Genomic DNA, 22436 nt, shown 5'->3' on the forward strand with positions numbered 1-22436 from the left:
AACCATAACTTCGTCATGAAGCTCAATCAGGCACGTACATTAGTTTTTGACTTGATTCTAGACCATTTCAGGTCAAATACACTAATCTTCAATAATGACCATCTATTTTATATGGCCCGTATTGCCGGATGTTACAGATTAGATATAGACTTGTTCATAAGTTCAATAAGACAGGCCATACGTTGTAATCACGCGTGATGTCTTCCTCATATCATGGCCAACGAATACTTCATAAATGTTAAGACGGTCGATCTAAGTACGCTCTGCACAGGATAACATATACGCCGTTTTTCTCAGCTGTACCTTTTATTTCACTTTACTAGTAGATTCAAGTTTAGGAGTTAGGTTCGCGTCTTGTCCTAACAAGTAACTACCACACAGTTTATCCGCAGGCGCAAGGTACTGCGTCCGCCTAGGGGGGCCTCATGACGCTACGGTCAGTTCCAGTGCAGCACTAGCGGCTGCCACATCGCGGTCGTGAAGTGGGGCCGAGGCAGTTTCAGATAACTTTTTACAGTCTGACGATAATTTATGGATTTGTAGTTTTAGCTTGACGATGTCCACTATGGACAAACGGTAGTTACTTTTATTCTGAAGAAGATTGTGTTATCCCGACTGAAACCTAGGTAAATCTAGGTAAACACTGCAACTGAGGCTGTTGGTTATTAAAATTAAAATTAAGATATGTAAGTGACAGAGGTGGGAGCTCGAGGTGGCCAAGCGTTTACTAACAACAGCAAAGTTGTCCCGGGTTTGAGGAGGCGTGAACTGCTTACGTTACCGTAGTTTCCAGTCTGCAGCGGAAGGAGTGATCCGAGCGCCGTGAGGTCGAGACCTTGCGGAAACATTTTTGCTTAAATTCTGCGTCACGTACACTGAAAGTAAACTTAAATAATATTCAGTATATTTTATTTATTAATGTTTTCATAAAATGCTTGAAAAGAAAAGATAAAGGATAATTTGCGATTCTGTGGCCGTGCGGTTCCAGGCGCTTCAGTCTGGAACCGCGTGACCGCTACGGTCGCAGGTTCGAATCCTGCCTCGGGCATGGATGTGTGTGATGTCCTTAGGTTGGTTAGGTTTAATTAGTTCTAAGTTCTAGGCTACTGATGACCTTAGAAGTTGAGTCGCATAGTGCTCAGAGCCATTTAATTTGCGATTCCCTATAAATTTTCAGGAAGGGATTGTACACGAGAACTTCGTATCTAAAATTAGACAGTTTTATTATTTTGCAATTGATAATATACAAGTGCTCGAGTGATGTCGTAAAACCAGTGAAGCACTAATTTTCTCGGCGTCTTGGACACGTTATAAACGGCGCATTACATACATTATTGTTTTAAAGTTGCTGCAGAAAAAAAAACTTGGTTAACGTTCATAAAAGGTTCTCTCTCATAGCACAGTTAGGCACCAAAGCACGCGTAGAGCAATATTTTGCCATACATTGGCAAGGATAACTAGTGACATACAACGGCATATATTTGGATGCAGTCTTCTCGGTATGTGATGACCTTTTCTCTCTCAATGAGAGAAGAGCAGTTTTGAGGCGTTTTCATTATATCATTTATCTGATTATAAAAATAGACATTGCAGTTTTGTTCTAGCAGAGAATCACTTTAATACTGCAGAATGACAATCCATCTGCATGTTGAAAAATCTTGTCGAATAATTGAGTCCTTGTTTGTCCTCTCCACGAGTCAATTAACAGAAGAAATTTTCTCCCCTGCACGCAGAGCCTGAATACAACGTCAACAAGTCTTTGTTTGGGGCTGTTGTAAGTTTTCCGCACTGTGATCAAGTAGTGACAGTCCTACACTTTGACGCGTACTCATCCATCGTACTGTGAATCCTCTGTCTCTCTCTTCCCACTAGTTTGCACCCATCACCGATAATTCTTTCAGTAGATGCTGAGGTGACGTGAACAGAAAGCAAATCAGATATTTTTTTAATTGTTTGGTGACTTATGCTGTTTAAGCACAGATTGTCGTTTGTCGGAAGTATTTTTTTCGTGAGAAATGCTTCGTATCATTCCTTATTAACTTTGAATTTCTTAAAGCAATACATTTTCAGAATATGAATCATCTTTGCAGATACTGTATATCGAACACCATTTAGCGTTTTTGCACATTTGAGCGAGACAATTTTTTACTATTAAGTAAATACCTACCCGTAAGCATGGACGAAAAACTGGACTAAAAGCTACTTATTGGCACACATTAAAAATCATATACTGGAATGACAGTAACAGTTACGACTGGCGATAACGGAGTGATGTCAACAATAATTATAACACTGTCAAAACCATTTCTTTTGGTTGCTCCCACATTCTGATTTTACTCGAAGAAAAAGATTGAAGCGAAGCATGAAAGTGCAACCGATTGAATCGGTAATATCCATTAAGTTGCTTCCATAAACTGGTTTCACTCAAAAGCGTAAATTAATAGTCCAACCATAAGTAAAACTACAGCTAGTTGAAAAGAATGTTTTCATTACGTTGCTCACATAGACTGGCTTCAGTCAAATGACCGAATGAATAATTCAGCCGACAACTAATGCATAAACAAGCAACTGAATGTGTCGATTGTCTTTGAATAACATGCGAAAACGATTGTTCTCATCCGGTTGTTCTCATCGCTAGCCTGTAGCGTCGTTGGATGACGTTTCAAGGCGTGAGTTCCTACCCTCAGTTTGTTCCTCAAGACATCCTTTATAACTCCTTTAAGTTTACATATGATGGCTAAAATGAAACTGCCCGAGAATATTTCACACACTCTAAGGTAGGCAAACCAACTAAACATTACCTGGGGCATATGATGCAGCTTGGGCTGATGTAAGTTAGGTTGCCCGTTTTATAAGTGAGTGAGATATTTTCTGGGCCAGTTTTATTTTAGTCACCCTGATAAGTTTGCAGACTTTCGTAGCGGTTGTCGTTGAAGGCAAAACCTTATGAGTCGACAGGCCGCGTCGTATTCCACTTCAACCTTCTTCTCCGTCCGACTGATACAGCTGACATTTTCGTGGAACATTTAGAGCAAAAGACAATACGTAACGCGGAATTGAAGTCATCTTAAGTTTGGATGCGCACTCCTGAAGAAGAATCACAGCAGAGGCATCGAAACGTCGATCACTGAAGAAATCTGAAGAGGAATACGTCGGGGCCTCCGGTCTTGAAGACTGCTGGTATCTTTTGGTCACGCTCTTCATATCCACGAAACTAGGAAATTTGAAGTTTATGATATTATACATAGCAGTTATTTTCTCAGCAACTGTGGTATATATTTCAGGATAAAATTCAGGCATCAGCTGCACAATTAGCAAATTTATTTCACTTTACCGGTCTCAACAAATTCGTCTGTCAGCTCTAGAAGCCTACAAAATTTGAGATATTATAAATCATTAGAAGTTGCCCATATATGAATGTAAAGCAAAAGAAGCGTACTAAAAAACTTACTCAATATTGGTTTAGAAAATTTTAATATCTTTCACAAAACCATAATGCCTCGACATGTAGAAAAATGTGTATATTGTATGTGATACTTACAGTACAGATTGACGACTTATTTGTTTAAAAATCATGACGTCACTGTGTTCTTTGCCACCAATGTCACCAAGCTGCTCTTTACACATAATGAGAAACCCACAACAGACAAATATCTCGAATATGTGGTACATAAAATTCAGTGTAATATGTATCCGAGTTTTTGTATTGGAGAGACAGGGAAGGAACTTAAAGACCCTCTTTCGTGAAGACTTCCTCAACAAAGACACTGAAAATTCAAATAATTCGACTTTGTCAGAACCTCTCAAAATCGAGAAACATACTCTTCCTCCTCCATCTTTGCTTAATATGTAAATTTTGCTTGTAACTGACAAGTGCTACGACATGAACCTCTTAGAAGAGCTAGAAATATTTGAAGATTCCTCCCTAAATTCCGAAGACTTGTAGAGCGATCAGCTTACTTGGAAAAATAAAAATCATTTTCATTGTGTAGCATTTCTTATGAAATAGTGAAAATCAGCCCATTTCCTTCAGATATTAATGCCGGCAATAGCTTACGTGGTACAATGCGCCATGTTTTTCGTATTTATTATATATGAAACTACCTTTATAAACAATATTTCTAATTTTTATATGCTTGTATGCATGGTTCTTGCAACTAGCACAACAACTTGACTATGTATATAAATGTGGTTTATTTACTATAAGTTATCAATCCCCCCCCCCCCCCCCATGAACCATGGAACTTGCCGTTGGTGGGGAGGCTTGCGTTCCCCAGCGATACAGATAGCCGTACCATAGGTGCAACCACAACGGAGGGGTATCTGTTGAGAGGCCAGACAAACGCGTGGTTCCTGAAGAGGGGCAGCAGCCTTTTCAGTTGTTGCAGGGGCAACAGTCTGGATGATTGACTGATCTGGCCTTATAACACTAACCAAAACAGCCTCGCTGTGCTGGTACTGCGAACGGCTGAAAGCAAGGGGAAACTACAGCCGTAATTTTTCCCGAGGGCATGCAGCTTTACTGTATGGTTAATGATGATGGCGTCCTCTTGGGTAAAATATTCCGGAGATAAAATAGTCCCCCATTCGGATCTCCGGGCGGGGACTACTCAAGAGCACGTCGTTATCAGGAGAAAGAAAACTGGCGTTCTACGGATCGGAGCGTGGAATGTCAGATCCCTTAATCGGGCAGGTAGGTTAGAAAATTAAAAAGGGAAATGAATAGGTTAAAGTTAGATATAGTGGGAATTAGTGAAGTTCGGTGGCAGGAGGAACAAGACTTTTGGTCAGGCGAATACAGGGTTATAAGTACAAAGTCAAATAGGGGTAATGCAGAAGTAGGTTTAATAATGAATAAAAAATAGGAATGCGGGTAAGCTACTACCAACAGCATAGTGAACGCATTATTGTGGCCAAGATAGACACGAAGCCCACGCCTGCTACAGTAGTACAAGTTTATATGCCAACTAGTTCTACAGATGACGAAAAAATTGAAGAAATGTATGACGAAATAAGAGAAATTATTCAGATAGTGAAAGGAGCCGAAAATGTAATAGTCATGGGTGACTGGAACTCAGTAGTAGAAAAAGGGAGAGAAGGAAACGTAGTAGGTGAATATGAATTGGAGCTAAGAAATGAAAGAGGAAGCCGCCTGGTAGGATTTTGTACAGAGCACAACTTAATCATAGCTAACACTTGGTTCAAGAATCATAAAAGAAGGTTGTATACATGGAAGAATCCTGGAGATACTAAAAGGTATCAGATAGATTATATAATGGTAAGACAGAGATTTAGGAGCCAGGTTTTAAATTGTAAGACATTTCCAGGGGTAGATGTGGACTCTGCCCACAATCTATTGGTTATGAACTGTAGATTAAAGCTGAAGGAACTGCAAAAAGGTGGAAATTTAAGGAGATGGGACCTGGATAAACTGACTAAACCAGAGGTTGTACAGAGTTTCAGGGAGAGCGTAAGGGAACAAATGGCAGGAATGGGGGAAAGAAATACAGTAGAAGAAGAAAGGGAAGCTTTGAGGGATGAAGTAGTGAAGGCAGCAGAGGATCAAGTAGGTAAAAAGACGAGAGCTAGTAGAAACCCTTGGGTAACAGAAGAAATATTGAATTTAATTGATGAAAGGAGAAAATATAAAAATGCAGTAAATGAAGAAGGCAAAAAGGAATACAAACGTCTCAAAAATGAGATCGACAGGAAGTGCAAAATGGCTAAGCAGGGATGGCTAGAGGATAAATGTAAGGATGTAGAGGCTTATCTCACTAGGAGTAAGATAGACACTGCCTACAGGAAAATTAAAGAGACCTTTGGAGAAACGAGAACTCTTGTATGAATATTAAGAGCTCAGATGGAAACCCAGTTCTAAGCAAAGAAGGGAAAGCAGAAAGGTGGAAGGAGTATATAGAGGGTCTATACAAGGGCGATGTACTTGAGGACACTATTATGGAAAGGGAAGAGGATGTAGATGAAGATGAAATGTGAGATATAATACTGCGTGAAGAGTTTGACAGAGCAATGAAAGACCTAAGTCGAAGCAACGCCCAGGGAGTAGACAACATTCCATTAGAACTACTGACGGCCTTGGGAGAGCCAGTCCTGACAAAACTCTACCATCTGGTGAGCAAGATGTATGAGACAGGCGAAATACCCACAGACTTCAAGAAGAATATAATAATTCCAATCCCAAAGAAACCAGGTGTTGACAGATGTGAAAATTACCAAACTATCAGTTTAATAAGTCACGGCTGCAAAATACTAACACGAATTCTCTACAGACGAATGGAAAAACTAGTAGAAGCCAACCTTGTGGAAGATCAGTTTGGATTCCGTAGAAATATTGGAACACGTGAGGCAATACTGACCCTACGACTTATCTTAGAAGCTAGATTAAGGACAGGCAAAGCTACGTTTCTAGCATTTGTAGACTTAGAGAAAGCTTTTGACAATGTTGACTGGAATACTCTCTTTCAAATTCTGAAGGTGGCAGGGGTAAAATAGAGGGAGCGAAAGGCTATTTACAATTTGTATAGAAACCAAATGGCAGTTATAAGAGTTGAGGGGCATGAAAGGGAAGCAGTGGTTCGGAAGGGAGTGAGACAGGGTTGTAGCCTCTCCCCAACGTTATTCAATCTGTATATTGTGCAAGCAGTGAAGGAAACAAAAGAAAAATTCGGAGTAGGTATTAAAATCCATGGAGAAGAAATAAAAACTTTGAGGTTCGCCGATGACGTTGTAATTCTGTCAGAGACAGCAAATGACTTGGAAGAGCAGTTGAACGGAATGGATAGTGTCTTGAAAGGAGGATATAAGATGAACATCAACAAAATCAAAACGAAGATAATGGAATGTAATCGAATTAAGTCGGGTGATGCTGAGGGAATTAGATTAGGAAATGAGACACTTAAAGCAGTAAAGGAGTTTTGCTATTTGGGGAGCAAAATAACTGATGATGGTCGAAGTAGAGAGGATATAAAATGTAGACTGGCAACGGCAAGGAAAGCGTTTCTGAAGAAGAGAAATTTGTTAACATCGAGTATAGATTTAAGTGTCATGAAGTCGTTTCTGAAAGTATTTGTATGGAGTGTAGCCATGTATGGAAGTGAAACATGGACGATAAATAGTTTAGACAAGAAGAGAATAGAAGCTTTCGAAATGTGGTGCTACAGAAGAATGCTGAAGATTAGATGGGTAGATCACATAACTAATGAGGTGGTGTTGAATAGGATTGGGGAGAAGAGAAGCTTGTGGCACAACTTGACTAGAAGAAGGGATCGGTTGGTAGGACATGTTCTGAGGCATCAAGGGATCACCAATTTAGTATTGGAGGGCAGCGTAGAGGGTAAAAATCCTAGAGGGAGACCAAGAGATGAATACACCAAGCAGATTCAGAAGGATGTAGGTTGCAGTAGGTACTGGGAGATGAAGAGGCTTGCACAGGATAGAGTAGCATGTAGAGCTGCATCAAACCAGTCTCAGGACTGAAGACCACAACAACAACAACAACAACAAGTTATCAATCTGTGTTTATAATTATCACATACAAAATTTACATTTTTCGACATGTCGTGGCACTACAAAAGTCATGGGACACTTCCTAATGTCGTGTCGGACCTCCTTTTGCCCAGCGTAGTGCAGTAACATCACAAACGAAGAAGATACACATGGAAGGCCCCTGGAGACCTGAGGAGACAACAGATTGATTACATTCTAGTGAAAGCACGTTTTAGGAACCACATAAATGAATGCAGGAGCTATCCATCTGCAGACATTGGCAGTGGTCATAATCTGGTCCTGTTGAAAAGTTCACTGAGATTCAAACGTTTGAAGAAGAAGCCAGTAGAACTTAAATGGGAACTAGAAAAACTGAAAACTGAGGGACTGGCAAAGCACTATACTCATGAAACAGACAACCTAGCTAAAAATTTTTAACATGGTGGAGTAAATTAAGACTGGGATCAAGTTAAATCTGGTCTATACAAAGCAGCAGAAAAGACAGTTGGAAGAACTGAACCCAAAAACAAGAGGAAATGGATTACAGAAGATATTATTGAGCTTATAAAACAGGAGATTATACAAAAATGCAACTGATGAACAAGGAAAAGCTGAATAAAGAAGAATTTAGTTGACAGAGAGGCTAGGAAAGCAAAAGAAAATTTTCTTGAAGAAATGTGCACGGAAGTGGAAGAAAATATGCAAAACGGAAGAACTGATTTAGCCTACAGAACAGGAAATCACTTTTTTAACAAACGTAAAACAGCACTCGCAGGCACAATGGAAAATGAAGAGAGGAAAATGCTGTTTGGTGAAGACATGGTGAAGAGATGGAAAGAATACATAGAGGAGTTGTATGCCAGAACACCTCTTTTGGAAGATGTAATAGGAAGAGAAAGGCAAGCAGACGAAGATGACAAGGGAGATGACATTATGCAAGAAGAATTTGACAGAGCTCTAAAAGAACTACGGGAAACACAGCAATGGGTATTGATGACATCCCTGCAGAACTAATAAAGAATGCTGGTGACAGCATGAAAATGATGCTGTTTAATCTTATTAGGTCCATCTATAACACAGGGGAGATACCAACAGAAGTCCAGAAATGAGTCATTATTCCTATACCAAAGAAGGCAGCAGCTACAAAATGTGAACAGTACCGAACTCTAAGCCTAATATCACATGCATCAAAAAATTCTCATAAAAACAGTTCTGAAGAGAAGGTGGAGGATATGCTGAGTGACGATTAGTTTGGTTTCAGAAGGGGATTGGAAACAAGAGAGGCGATTCTCGCACTGAGACTCGTTATCGAAAAGCAATTACAGAAAAATAAACCAACTTACATTGCCTTTGTAGACATGAAAGAGGCTTTTTATAACGTTATCTGGCAAGAGATGTTCAGAGTGCTGAGGAAAAGTGGAGTGGAATAAAGTACAAAGACATCCGTGTGATATTCAGTTTCTATAAGAATGAGGTGGCAGTGATTAGGAACTGTCACCAGGAACAAGAAGCAAATATCAGAAAAGGGGTAAGACAAGGATGTGCTCTCTCTCTCCTCTTATATTCAACGCTTACATCCAGGAAGCTACAGACCAAGTTCGAGAAACTACTGAGGTGGGAATCAAAATTAATGGGCAGAAGATAGACATGCTAAGTTATGCAGTTGATTTTGCTATAGTCACGGAGGCAAAACAAGATCTAGAGGAAGTCCTCAGAACAATGGAAAAAATTCTGTGCTATCAGTATGGAATGAGAATGAACAAGAAAAAGACTGAAGTGATGTTATGCAGTACAGGAGCAGGTCTGAACCTCTGAGAATGAGAACTGGAAGAGAGGAGCTGGAAGTGATAGAGGAATTTACTCATCTGGGAAGCAAAATCACAAGGGATGGTAGAAGCCGGAAAGAAATTGCGAGCAGAATAGAAAAGGCCAAAATTGCATTCAATCGGAGAAGGAACTTACTCAACAGCAACAACATCAGTCTGAAAATAAGGAAACGTATCATGAAAGGTTTCGTTTGGAGTGTGGCCTTATACGGATGTGAACTTGGACAATTGGAAGAAAAGAGAGAGGACAGCTAGAGGCCCTGGAGATGTGGTGCTATAGAAGGATGATGAAGATCAGCTGGAGAGACAAAATAACAAACGAAGAGGTGCTTAGAAGAGTACAGGAAACCATATCTCTGTGGAGGCGCATCCAAACAAGAAGAGAAAAACTTCTAGTGCACGTCCTACGACACAACAACATCATTGGAACAATAGCAGAAGGCGCTATTGAGGGAAGGAACCGGCGAGGGCGACCAAGGATATCATACATGCAACAGATCATGAATGACGTTGGATGTAAGACATACGTGGAAAGGAAGGCAGGCAGAAGAGAGGAATGGCGCTCTGCTGCAAACCAACCTCAGGGTTGAACACTAAAAAAAAAGAAGTGCAGTAACTCGACGTGGCAGGGACTTCTAGGTCAAAAATCAAATCCACATACGCTTCGATACATTTATTTAATTAGCTTACAGTAGGAAGTAACGGCTCTAAAGGAAACAAAGAATAAGCATCCAACTCTTAAAATCAGTTACCCTTCCAAGGAATAAACACTGCGCTTCACTGGTTGGTCTCTTGTTCACACAGACTGAACTAGTCGCTGGAAGTTACTTGCACAAATGCTGATCCACACTGCCTCTATAGTCGTCCATACTTGTTTCCGGTGCAATATTTTGTGCACGAACTGATCTGTCGATTATGTCCCATAGATATTCGAAGGGATTTATGTCGGGCGATCTAGGTGGCCAAATCATTCGTTTCGAATTCTCCAGAATGTTCTAATGGCGGATGATTTTGGCCCGGCGACAAAGCGCATTGTCATCCATGAAAATTAAGTCCATGAATAGTTGCAAGTAGTCTCCAAGTAGCGACAACTGAGGTTGCCACAAATGTAGTGAGCTCTCACAGTTCATTCAGAACCAGAAATTTTGAGGCAATGATTGACACCTTTTGGGTGTGATGTAAGTTTGAAGTGAACGCTATAGACGTAGTAAAAGCGCACTTGTTGTGTACCGCAGCTTTTCTGTTGTGTGCTGCAGCTGGTAACTGTTTGTACAGTGAATGAATGGAGTGAACAAGGCAAATCACAAATTGCGAACATAACCATTTCCAGTCATTGATCGGTTCAACTGCACCAGAGGACCCAGTTATTCCAAATAAACGCAGTCCTTACCAACAGAAATCGGGATTCACCTCACCTGGCCACGGCCTTACAGTCGTCTAGATTCCAACTGACACGATCACGAGCCCAGAAGAGGCGCTGCAGGAGATGTCGTGTTGCTAGGAACGGCACTCGCGTCTCTCGTCTGCTGACATAACGCATTAACGCCAGATTTGGCCGCATTGTCATAACAGGTAAGTTCGTCGTACGTTCCACATTGATTTCTGCTGTTATTTCACGCAGTGTTGCAAAACCCGCTGCTCTCCGCCGCTGAGTGAAGGTCGTCGACCACTAAGTTGTCGGTGGTGAGAGGTAATGCCTGAATTTTGGTAATCTGGGCGCACTCGTGACACGGTGGAGCTCTGAATTTTGGATTCCCTAACGATTTCTGAAATAGAATGTCCCATGCGTGTAGCTCCAATTACCATTTCGCGTTGAAAGTCTGTTAACTCCAGTCTTTCGGCCATAATCACGTCAGAAGCCCTTCCATATCAATCACATGAATGCAAATGACAGCTCAGCCAATGCACTGGCCTTTTATGCCTTGCGCACGCGATACTATCGCCATGTGTATATACTGATCAGCCAGAATATTATGATCACCTGCCTAATAGCCGGTATGTCCACCTTCGGCACGGATAACAGCGGCGAGGCGTCGTGGCATGGAAGCAATGATACTTTGGTAGGTCGCTTGAGGAAATTCATACCACATCTGTACACACAAGTCACCTAATTCCAGTAAACTCCGGGGAGGGGAGGGGGGAGGTGAAGATCTCTGACGCCGCGTTCAATCACATCCCAGATGTGTTCGATCGGGTTCGCATCTGGCGAGTGGGGGGTCAGAACATCAGTTGGAACTAGCCTACACTGCCATCGGAAAATGTGATCGTCATGAAGGTGTGTACATGGATGGCAACCAGTGTACGACACTCCTTGGCCGGTCACGGTGCCTTGCACGAGCTCCTCTGGTCCCATGCATGCCGACATTAATCTTTCCCACAGCATAATGGAGCCGCCGCCAGCTTGTCTCCATCCTGCAGTACAGCTGTCAAGACGCTGCTCCCCTGGAAGACGACGGATTCGCGCCCTACCCATCGGCATGATGACGAAGATACCGGAATTCATAGGACCATGCAACGATCTGCCACTGCGCCAACGTCCAGTGCGGAAGGTCACGTGCCACTTTCAGTCATAGTTGTCGATGTCGTGGTGTTAACATTGACACATGCCTTGGCCGTCGGCTGCGGAGGCCAATCGTCAGGTGTGTTCAGTGCACTGTGTGTTCAGACACACTTGTGCTCTGCCCAGCATTAAAGTCTCACCTTAGTTCCTCCACAGTTCGCCACCTGTCCATTTTTACCAGTCTGCCTAGCCTACGACGTCCGACGTCTGTTATGAGACGTGACCACCCAAAGCCACGACGTCTGGAAGTGGTTTCACCATGGTTTCGCCACGTGTTGAAGACACTCACAATAGCACTCCTCGAACACCCGACAAGTCGCGCCGTTTCAGAAATGCTCGGGCAGAGCCTCCAAACCATCACAATCTGCCCTCGGTGAAACTCAGATACGTGGTGCGCCTTCCCCATTCTACACACGGACTGCACGCTCATTGATACTACACGCACCGTACGCGTGTCTGATCAGCAGTCATTTCTCGTCAGGTGATGCTGCTATCGCCTGGACGGGTTTATATCGATAGTAAGTCGGTAGTCATAATGTTCTGGCTGATAAGTCTATGTGCATATGGCTATCGCGTGATTTTCGGACGCCTCATTGTAAGCTTCTGTGAAGAATATGACATCTGGTAAACCAATATCAAGGTTTCTGTAATACAATTCTTACACTTTACATATATACTACTGGCCATTAAAATTATTACACCAAGAATAAATGCAGCCGGCCGCGGTGGTCTCGCGGTTCTAGGCGCGCAGTCCGGAACCGTGCGACTGCTACGGTCGCAGGTTCGAATCCTGCCTCGGGCATGGATGTGTGTGATGTCCTTAGGTTAGTTAGGTTTAAGTAGTTCTAAGTTCTAGGGGACTGATAACCACAGCAGTTGAGTCCCATAGTGCTCAGAGCCATTTGAACCATTTTGAATAAATGCAGATGGACAAATATATTATACTAGAAGTGACATGTGATTACATTTTCACGCAATTTGGGCGCACACATCCTGAGAAATCAGTACCCAGAACAACCACCTCTGGCCGTAATAACGGCCTTGATATGCCAGGGCATTGAGCCAAACAGAGCTTGGATGGCGTGTACAGGTACAGCTGCCCATGCAGCTTCAACACGATGCCACAGTTCATCAAGAGTAGTGACTGGCGTATTGTGACGAGCCAGTTGCTCGGCCACCATTGACCAGACGTTTTCAATTGGTGAGAGATCTGGAGAATATGCTGGCCAGGGCAGCAATCGAACATTTACTGTATGCAGAAAGGCCCGTACAGGACTTGCAACATGCGGTCGTGCATTATACTGCTGAAATGTAGGCTTTCGCTGGGATCGAATGAAGGGTAGAGCCACGGGTCGTGACACATCTGAAATGTAACGTCCACTGTTCAAAGTGCCGTCAATGCGAACAAGAGGTGACAGAGACGTGTAACCAATGGCACCCCATACCATCACGCCTGGTGATACGCCAGCATGGCGATGACGAATACACGCTTCCAATGTGCGTTCACCGCGATGTCGCCAAACACGGACGCGACCATCATGATGCTGTAAACAGAACCTGGATTCATCCGAAAAAATGACGTTCTGCCATTCGTGCACCCGGGTTCGTCGTTGAGTACACCATCGCAGGCGCTCCTGTCTGTGATGCTGCGTCAAGGGTAACGGCAGCCATGGTCTCCGAGCTGATACTCCATGATGCTGCAAACGTCGTCGAACTGTTCGTGCAGATGGTTGATGCCTTGCAAACGTCCCAATCTGTTGACTCAAGGATCGAGACGTAGCTGCACGATCCGTTACAGCCATGCGGATAAGATGCCTGTCATCTCGACTGCTAGTGATACAAGGCCGTTGGGATCCAGCACGGCGTTCCGTATTACCCTCCTGAACCCACCGATTCCATATTCTGCTAACAGTCATTGGATCTCGACCAACGTTAGCAGCAATGTCGCGATACGATAAACCACAATCGCGATAGCTTCAACACGATACCACAGTTCATCAAGAGTAGCGACTGGCGTATTGTGACGAACCAGTTGCTCGGCCACCATTGACCAGACGTTTTCAATTGGTGAGAGATCTGGGGAATGTGCTGGCCAGGGCAGCAGTCGAACATTTTCTGTACTCACAAAGGCCCGTACAGGACCTGCAACATGCGGTCGTGCGGACCTCTATCAAAGTCGGAAACGTGATGGTACGCATTTCTCCTCCTTACACGAGGCATCACAACAACGTTTCACGAGGCAACGACGGTCAACTACTGTTTGTGTATGAGAAATCGGTTGGAAACTTTCCTCATGTCAGCACGTTGTAGGTGTCGCCACCGGCGCCAACCTTGTGTGAATGCTCTGAAAAGCTAATCATTTGCATATCACAGCTTCTTGTTCCTGTCGGTTAAATTTCGCGTCTGTAGCACGTCATGTTCGTGGTGTAGCAATTTTAATGGTCAGTAGTGTATGTGTGGTCAAGTTCTAACGGTTTACAGCATCCAAAATTTTGAAGGCTTCTGAGGCTGACACTATAATCTGTTGAAAACGCTAAAGCAAAATAAATATCCAAATTATGTAAATGATGATTGAAATTAATTCTGAAACTTGAAGTGTCTATGTCTTTTTGTATCGGTTTATAGCTTCTGTGCATTTGTCGTCAATTTGTTCATTCCACAGGCAGGGCAGCAATGCCGATACTGTCCCCGTACTGCATGTCCAAGAGTGCCGTCATCTCGTACTGCGACGCTCTGCGTGTCGAGATGAAGAAGTGGGGCGTCTCTGTCTGCACGGTGGAGCCGTCCAGCTACATGTAAGCTCGACTGCTGAGGGATCAGCAGGAAAAGTACACCAGGCATCTGGTGTATGATCTAATGAATAACTTCATGTATGCCCTTAGACACTTCCTTGTTAACAATAATTGAGCTTCTTTGCTAACAATAATTACACTTCACGAGACTGCTACGGTCGCAAGTTCGAATCCTGCCTCGGGCATGGATGTGTGTCATGTCCTTAGGTTAGTTAGGTTTAAGTAGTTCTACGTTCTAGGGGACTGATGACCTCAGATGTTAAGTCCCATAGTGCTCAGAGCCATTTTAACCATTTTAACCATTACACTTCACGTAATATCGACTTTTATTTACGTGTATTTATTAATATGTCATTTCTTCATAATTACATCGACAGTAATTCGTCATCACATATGAGAGTTCACATTTGACATTCACACAAGAGTCTCTTAGGAAAGGACATACTCATTAGAAGGTCGGTCGAGAGACACAGCCAATGTACAGCTCTTTGTGACATAACAGTGTAGGACTACTATAAATGTACTGCAAAATTTGCATTTTGCACTCTAGAAATATTCTGTGAGTGCCCCTTTGGTCACACAATACACCCTACACAGTACACCCTATCTAGCAACATCCTGTCACTGGTCAACATAGTAGCACTGATACATTCTCTGAGCTGTTCCACTTTTCTTGGCAGTGGTGGTACGTAAACACGGTCCTTAATGGTTCAAATGGCTCTGAGCACTATGGGACTTAACATCTGAGGTTTGGAAGCGTGACAGCTACAGAATACAGACAATATTAAACGGTATTAATAAACGGTCCACCCGCTCACCCAAACCAGTTGTAGACTGCCTAATTAGTGTCTTTCAGGGGCAACAAAAATTTGATTTCCAGTGCGCTACTTCATCTCATTATAGACCGAATCGAAAAATTTAAAATACTATCATAATCGACTCGTTAAGAGATGTGATCTTACCTTAATGGTTTAAAGCAATGCGTCAAGTACTGAAGTTAGAAACTGTGTACATTTCTTGAGACAGCGTGATTCAAGGCACATAGATTACCCGGAGTATATTTATTCGTCATTTGAGAGCACTTAGTGACTTCCAACTAACTTTACACATAATTTCAAAACTTTTTGGAACTATTTCTCTCTGACAGGCCCCATAAAGTAATAAAAGCGAAAAAGGTTATTGCTTACTACATTTCTCTGTTCAAGCAGTAAAAGATCAGCATCACCCATGACTTTTCATTTATCATTTCCTTACTAATAACCACATTCGCAACACATTTTGCAGACATTATCCACACGTACCACTGAATGTAGGCTACCTGTTAAGTTATATCACTGTATGAAGCTTAGTTCAGGATATATGGTGTCATAAACATTGAAATGCGTGAAAAACTAGCTAAGCACATTAACTCATTTCTATATTAATTAGACATTTGAAGATGTTTTATACATCGGAGTTGTATCCTATATATATATATATAGGGTGAGTCACCTAACGTTACCGCTGGATATACTTCGTAAACCACATCAAATACTGACGAACCGATTCCACAGACCGAACGTGAGGCGAGGGGATAGTATAATTGTTTAATACAAACCATACAAAAATGCACGGAAGTATGTTTTTTAACACAAACCTACGTTTTTTAAACGGAACCACGTTAGTTTTGTTAGCACATCTGAACATATAAACAAATACGTAATCAGAGCCGTTTGGTGCATTGTAAAATGTTAATTACATCCGGAGATATTGTAACCTAAAGTTGACGCTTGAAACCTCCGACGTTCAGTTGCGTGTTGTAACAAACACGGGCCATGGTCGGCGAGCAGCATCTGCAGGGACATGTTTACGATGACGACCGTAGTTACGAGTGTGGCTGTAGTGCACTGTTGTGGTTTGGTCTAGCTGTCGCAGTGTCCGCATGTAGCGCTTGCTGCTATTGTTATTCTGCATTCGTCTCCGCACGCAGACCAACTGTAGTACACCGTGTTACCAGACGTCTGTGATAGTGTAGTGTTGTAGGAACTGTGACCGTGGTGTATTCGAACTCTGAAAAGGCGGAGATGATACTCATATATGGCGAGTGTCGACGAAGTGCAGCTGAAGCCTGCAGGGTGTATGCAGAACGGTACCCGGACAGAGAGCATCCAACGTGCCGCACATTGCAAAACATCTACCGCCAACTGTATGCAACACGTATGGTCGTAGCACGCAAACGGGTCCGTAACAGGTCCGTCACAGGAGAAGCGGGTGCAGTTGGTGTGTTAGCTGCTGTTGCCATGAACCCACACATGAGTACACGGGACATTGCGAGAGCCGGTGGACTGAGTCAAAGTAGTGTCATGCGCATACTGCATCGCCACCGCTTTCACCCGTTTCATGTGTCGCTACATCAGCAATTACGTGGTGATGACTTTAATCATCGAGTGCAATTCTGTCAATGGGCATTAACAGAGAATGCGTTGCAGTTCTACCTATTTACCGATGAAGCGGGTTTCACAAACGACGGGGCAGTGAATCTACGGAACATGCATTACTGGTCCGTGGACAATCCTCGCTGGCTCAGACAGGTAGAGCGGCAGCGACCGTGGACTGTAAATGTATGGTGCGGAATCATTGGCGACCACCTCATTGGTCCTCACGTCATTGCAGGGGCCCAAACAGCTGCAACATACATCGCGTTTCTACAGAATGATCTGCCAACGTTGCTCGAAAATGTCCCACTGGAAACGCGTCGACGTATGTGGTATCAGCATGATGGTGCACCTGCACATTCCGCAATTAACACTAGGCTGACCCTTGACAGGACGTTCGACGCATAAATTGGCCAGCCCGTTCTCCTGATCTTACACCTCTGGACTTCTTTCTGTGGGGTACGTTAAAGGAGAATGTGTACCGTGATGTGCCTACAACCCCAGAGGATATGAAACAACGTATTGTGGCAGCCTGCGGCGACATTACACCAGATGTACTGCGGCGTGTACGACATTCATTACGCCAGAGATTGCAATTGTGTGCAGCAAATGATGGCCACCGCATTGAACATCTATTGGCCTGACATGTCTGGACACACTCTATTCCACTCCGTAATTGAAAACGGAAACCACGTGTGTACGTGTACCTCACCCCTCATGGTAATGTACATGCGCGTCAGTGAAAAAGACCAATAAAAAGGTGTTAGCATGTGGACGTAATGTGCTGCTCCAGTCTCTTCTGTACCTAACGTCCATCACCGTTCCCTTTGGATCCCTACGTAATTCGGTGCTCTCCGATACACACGATCAAACAGCGGAGGAGTGGTACTCAAGCGTCAACTTTAGGTTACAATATCTCCGGATTTAATTAACATTTTACAATGCAACAAACGGCACTGATTACGTATTTGTTTATATGTTCAGATGTGCTAACAAAACTAACGTGGTTCCGTTTAAAAAACGTAGGTTTGTGTTAAAAAACATACTTCCGTGCATTTTTGTATGGTTTGTATTAAACAATTACACTAGCCCCTCTCCTCACGTTCGGTCTGTGGAATCGATTCGTCAGTATTTGATGTGGTTTACGAAGTATATCCAGCGGTATATATATATATATATATATATATATATATATATATATATATATATATATATGTGTGTGTGTGTGTGTGTGTATATATATATATATATATATATATATATATATGTGTGTGTGTGTGTGCACGCTCAACAGTACATCAACTGCTTTGCCCTCCCATGATACTCAGCGGATTTTTCGTTTTCATGTGAGGGATTATTGTCTTCTAATACTGATGTTTAAACGAATGCATATCCAAGAACTAATAAATAATCCTCAGGCAGTGAATAACCGTGATAATCTCCTTAAAATACTGTACTTTTTCAGGTCTGGTCTGAACAATCCCGACCATTTCAAGGCAACAGTTTCGAAGAATTTTCAGACGTGCCCACTAAGTGTGAGGGAGGCTTACGGACTTGATTACGAAGATAAGTGCACGGTGAGTCACATGCAAAATTTGACTCCGAACTTCTGTTCCTTAGACGAATATTTATTTAGAAACTTCTAGCTTGTTTAGTGCAAAAGTACTGTACATTTAGTCTACTTCTACTATAAAACTAAATACTCTCTTTTGACATGTGACGTCATTTATAGAATAAATAGTCAGCAGGCAATTATTATTATTTTTTTTATGCAACTTATGGCAAAACTGCGCAAAAATATGATACACGTACAACAGAAAAATAAGATATGAAACATACTTCCGAAAATATTAACAAACTAGTATAAAATTACAGCAAGTGAACACTCAGAGCCGTTACCAAAATCACAGTTCCCTCAGAGTTCTGTGGAGAAAGAACTTAACCATACCACAGCCTTTGGAGAGCCCTATATCAAGTCGTTTCAATCTCCTTGAAATTATTGGTCAGTCAAGAATAATATGCTCTACTTTTTGCTCTATAACACCAGAATCTCATTTAGGTCTGTATACAGACCCCATTTATATATATATAAAAAAATGCTCGGCAACTTGCATTCGCACTTTTGGCGCGATTGAGGCGGTTCCAAATTTTTCTCGAGAAAACAGTAGTACAAAGCGGAAAAAACCAAACAAATTTGCTCTGCATGAGGATCAATATTGCGAACATTGCATTTAGCAGTCCAGTACACTATCACACTTGGACCTCTACGGACGAGTTGCAACCTCATTTTACGCTTCTTCTCAGTCTTTGTAACATTCAAAAACCATTTTCAAAACTTTTTTATAGATATATTTCTACAATGTGGTAACACAAACCATTTGTAACCCAGTCTCCTAAACGTAAATTCCAAGACAAAATACCACTGTGCATGAGCTTTACGGCAGTAAGAGCAGCGCGCTAGGTAGTGACGTCACAGACATCACGTGGCTCACATGGAACTTTTTGTGGGTTTTCAAAATATTTGAATTTCATTGCCGGTTTTTTTAATGTTGAAATTCTTGAAGAAAAAACCATGTTATGAGCTTAAAATGGCATTATTAGTCATTTAAGCTGATTTCCAGAAAACAGGCAAATGTGTTTTACGGCAAACGGGTTCGAGAATGGGAGCTTTACAGAGAGATCACGCTTCGTTACTACTGCCTGATACAAACACATGTCCCTTATAATTGCAAATATTAAAGCCTCGCAGCTAAAATTGGAAAGAATATCACTTTGAAATAATAAGAGTACAGATCAATATTAATTCGATTATTCTTTTGGCACGTCACACATTTTCTAACAAGGCCTAGGCTCCCCCACTCTTGCACCGACAGTCAAGTTCATTTTTTTTTTTTTTTCATTCATGTTGAAGTAACCATTGCTGCACTGCGTTCCTGCATTAATTTTTCAGTTATTACTGCTCACAGGAGACATATTGTATCTGTTCCGGTAGCGGAAATTACTAATCAATTTACAATTTTTACAAACAGCTCTGCGTGCCTTTCGCGAAGAAACCGAAATGCTACTTTTACCCTAAGAACCTACGTAATACTTTGAACTCGTAACCAACTCTTCAGGAAATTCTGCAGTCTATGCACGACAACGGTTGCACGCGGCAAAAACACGCTCGTGCTCATTAGCACCTAGGCATTGTTGGCGCTAAATAGCAACACAATGCGCCCACCAGAGAAAAGCAGGCGCAGCTGCGAAAGTTCCAGAAGCCGGAGATGCTTAAGGAGTACGATATGCTATGTCATAACACGAAAGACAGCAGTACTCCTTACACTATCATAAGGAGCAGTTGCCAATATTGTTTCGAGCACACTACACAAGTTCTTTCTGGAAAGCCCTTACACAGTTATCCATACAGTACCGATCTCTCTGCATGCGACGGTACTGGTCATTGATCTCCTTCGGACGAAGAGGTGTTCGCCTGGGTACAACCACTAGTGGCTAGGATACCTAGCTCTCACCCAGGAGGTCTGGATTCGATTCCCCGTACCGGAAATTGTCCCATAGGCAATGGCAAACATTTTTCCGTGAAGGTATCGACAGACGTGTCTCACAGTGGGATAAATGTATTAACATTTCACCAAACGGTTAGTAACAAATCACTCACAGTTGCAGGACATATGTTTGGCGAATAGTTTCGAACCATCAAACAGTTTGATTCTGACTTGCTAAGGACGCTGATGTTGATTGCGACAGTCATCTGCAAATAATTTATAAAACATGTATTGCCATTTTGATGTTTGTCATTATGATCAGGAACTTTCAGCGCAGCCTCATTAGGCTAGGCGTGAGAATGAGCTAGTAAGTTCTAAAATAGTCACCAAACATATGTACTGCAACTTTGATAGATTTGTTAATAAACGCTTCAAGAAATATTAAAAATATAGGTTGACTCTTACATAAAAGATGACAGCAAAAGGCCACTTTTTACAATGCTATTTATTTATTTAAATAGCGTAGTTATTGGTTTCGAACATTACAGTTCATCTTCAGAGGCTAGTTCACGTTAAGATACATTTTCCATTAGCTTTCATGTTTTGTTCTCCCAAATGATGAAATTTCCTCGGTGTGGTGGTGCCCCACAACCAAAACAAGATGTGAGACAATGTATTTTTAACTGTAACTGTGTCTCGTAACTTCTTTTGGTTGTGGGGCACTACCACCCACAGGAAATTACATCATTTGGGAAAACAAAACATGAAACCAAATGTAAAATGTATCTTAACGTGAACTAGCGTCTGAAGTTGAACTGTAATGTTCGAAACCGGTAATGGAACTATTTAAATCCTTATATATAAAATTCTGGTGTCACAGTGTTAGTTGCCATACTCCTCCGAAACGGCTCGATCGATTCTGATGAAATTTTACATGTATATTCGATAGGTCTGAGAATCGGTAGTAATCTATTTTTCATACCCCTAAGTGATAAGGGTGCTCCACTACAAAACTTTTTTCTTATTTTTTGGACAGAACTTTTTATTTTTATTTTTTTATGATGTGCCATTAAAAAATACACACAACCCTAAATTTTCACCCTTCTACCACCAACCCCTATTTTTAACAGTGATTTTAGTAATTTAATAATTTTCAGCCCCTGTCGTTAACTGATCAATTATCACTTGATCAGTTATCCCCGCCAGGTGGCTACCGGTAATAGTCTTTCACTATTCGATAGATAGGTAATTGAAGAAAACGTACCAAAAGCAACGACTAGAATATCCCTCCTCGAATCGACGTAACTAGATCGAGAAGTTTACTAGGTAGCACGCGTCTTTCGCCAAACCGGCATTTAGGCCTAGCGCACACGCAGAGATTTTTATCGTACGGAAATATGTCGTACGATCAAATTCTTTTAGTGGAACAAAGAAGTTCCTATGCTCTCCTTTGTCCCTCTAAAAGAATTTAATCGTACAATATTTTTACGTACGATAAAAATCGATGCGTGTGCGCTTGGCCTTATTCATAATGCTGGCGAACACGTTTCGACACGAAATTGCCACTGTGTTTCTATGCTCATGGACGAGCCGTGTATTGGCAGCAATTGTTAAATCCGCGCGATCTATCGTAGAAACGCTAGAACTAGTAGTGGCCGATACTGCCGGACTTCCCCCTAAGCCTTTTCTCACTCCCTACACAGTTTTCGGCCATTATTATTGTTTGTGTCACGAGCTCCCGGAAACAACGGCTATTGTATTACACGTAAACATTGTGTTACACGTATACATTATTCTTATAGACTAGAGATAATTTATATGACTAAACAACGTTTGCCGGGTCAGCTATAACATAT

At 42.1% G+C, this 22436-nt stretch overlaps 1 protein-coding gene across 2 annotated transcripts in view; it reads left to right on the plus strand.

Moving 5' to 3' along the window:
• LOC124619502 (short-chain dehydrogenase/reductase family 9C member 7-like) overlaps window positions 1-22436 on the plus strand; it is a 175574-nt gene that overhangs the window by 89811 nt on the left and 63327 nt on the right. For both annotated transcript variants that reach the window (XM_047145939.1, XM_047145928.1), the window contains exons 5-6: window positions 14552-14684; window positions 18561-18672. In XM_047145939.1, coding sequence (XP_047001895.1) covers window positions 14552-14684; window positions 18561-18672 — 245 coding nt within the window. The remainder of the gene's footprint in view (window positions 1-14551; window positions 14685-18560; window positions 18673-22436) is intronic.

Source organism: Schistocerca americana, chromosome 1 (assembly GCF_021461395.2).
Source record: "Schistocerca americana isolate TAMUIC-IGC-003095 chromosome 1, iqSchAmer2.1, whole genome shotgun sequence".
NCBI classification, from domain to species: domain Eukaryota; kingdom Metazoa; phylum Arthropoda; class Insecta; order Orthoptera; family Acrididae; genus Schistocerca; species Schistocerca americana.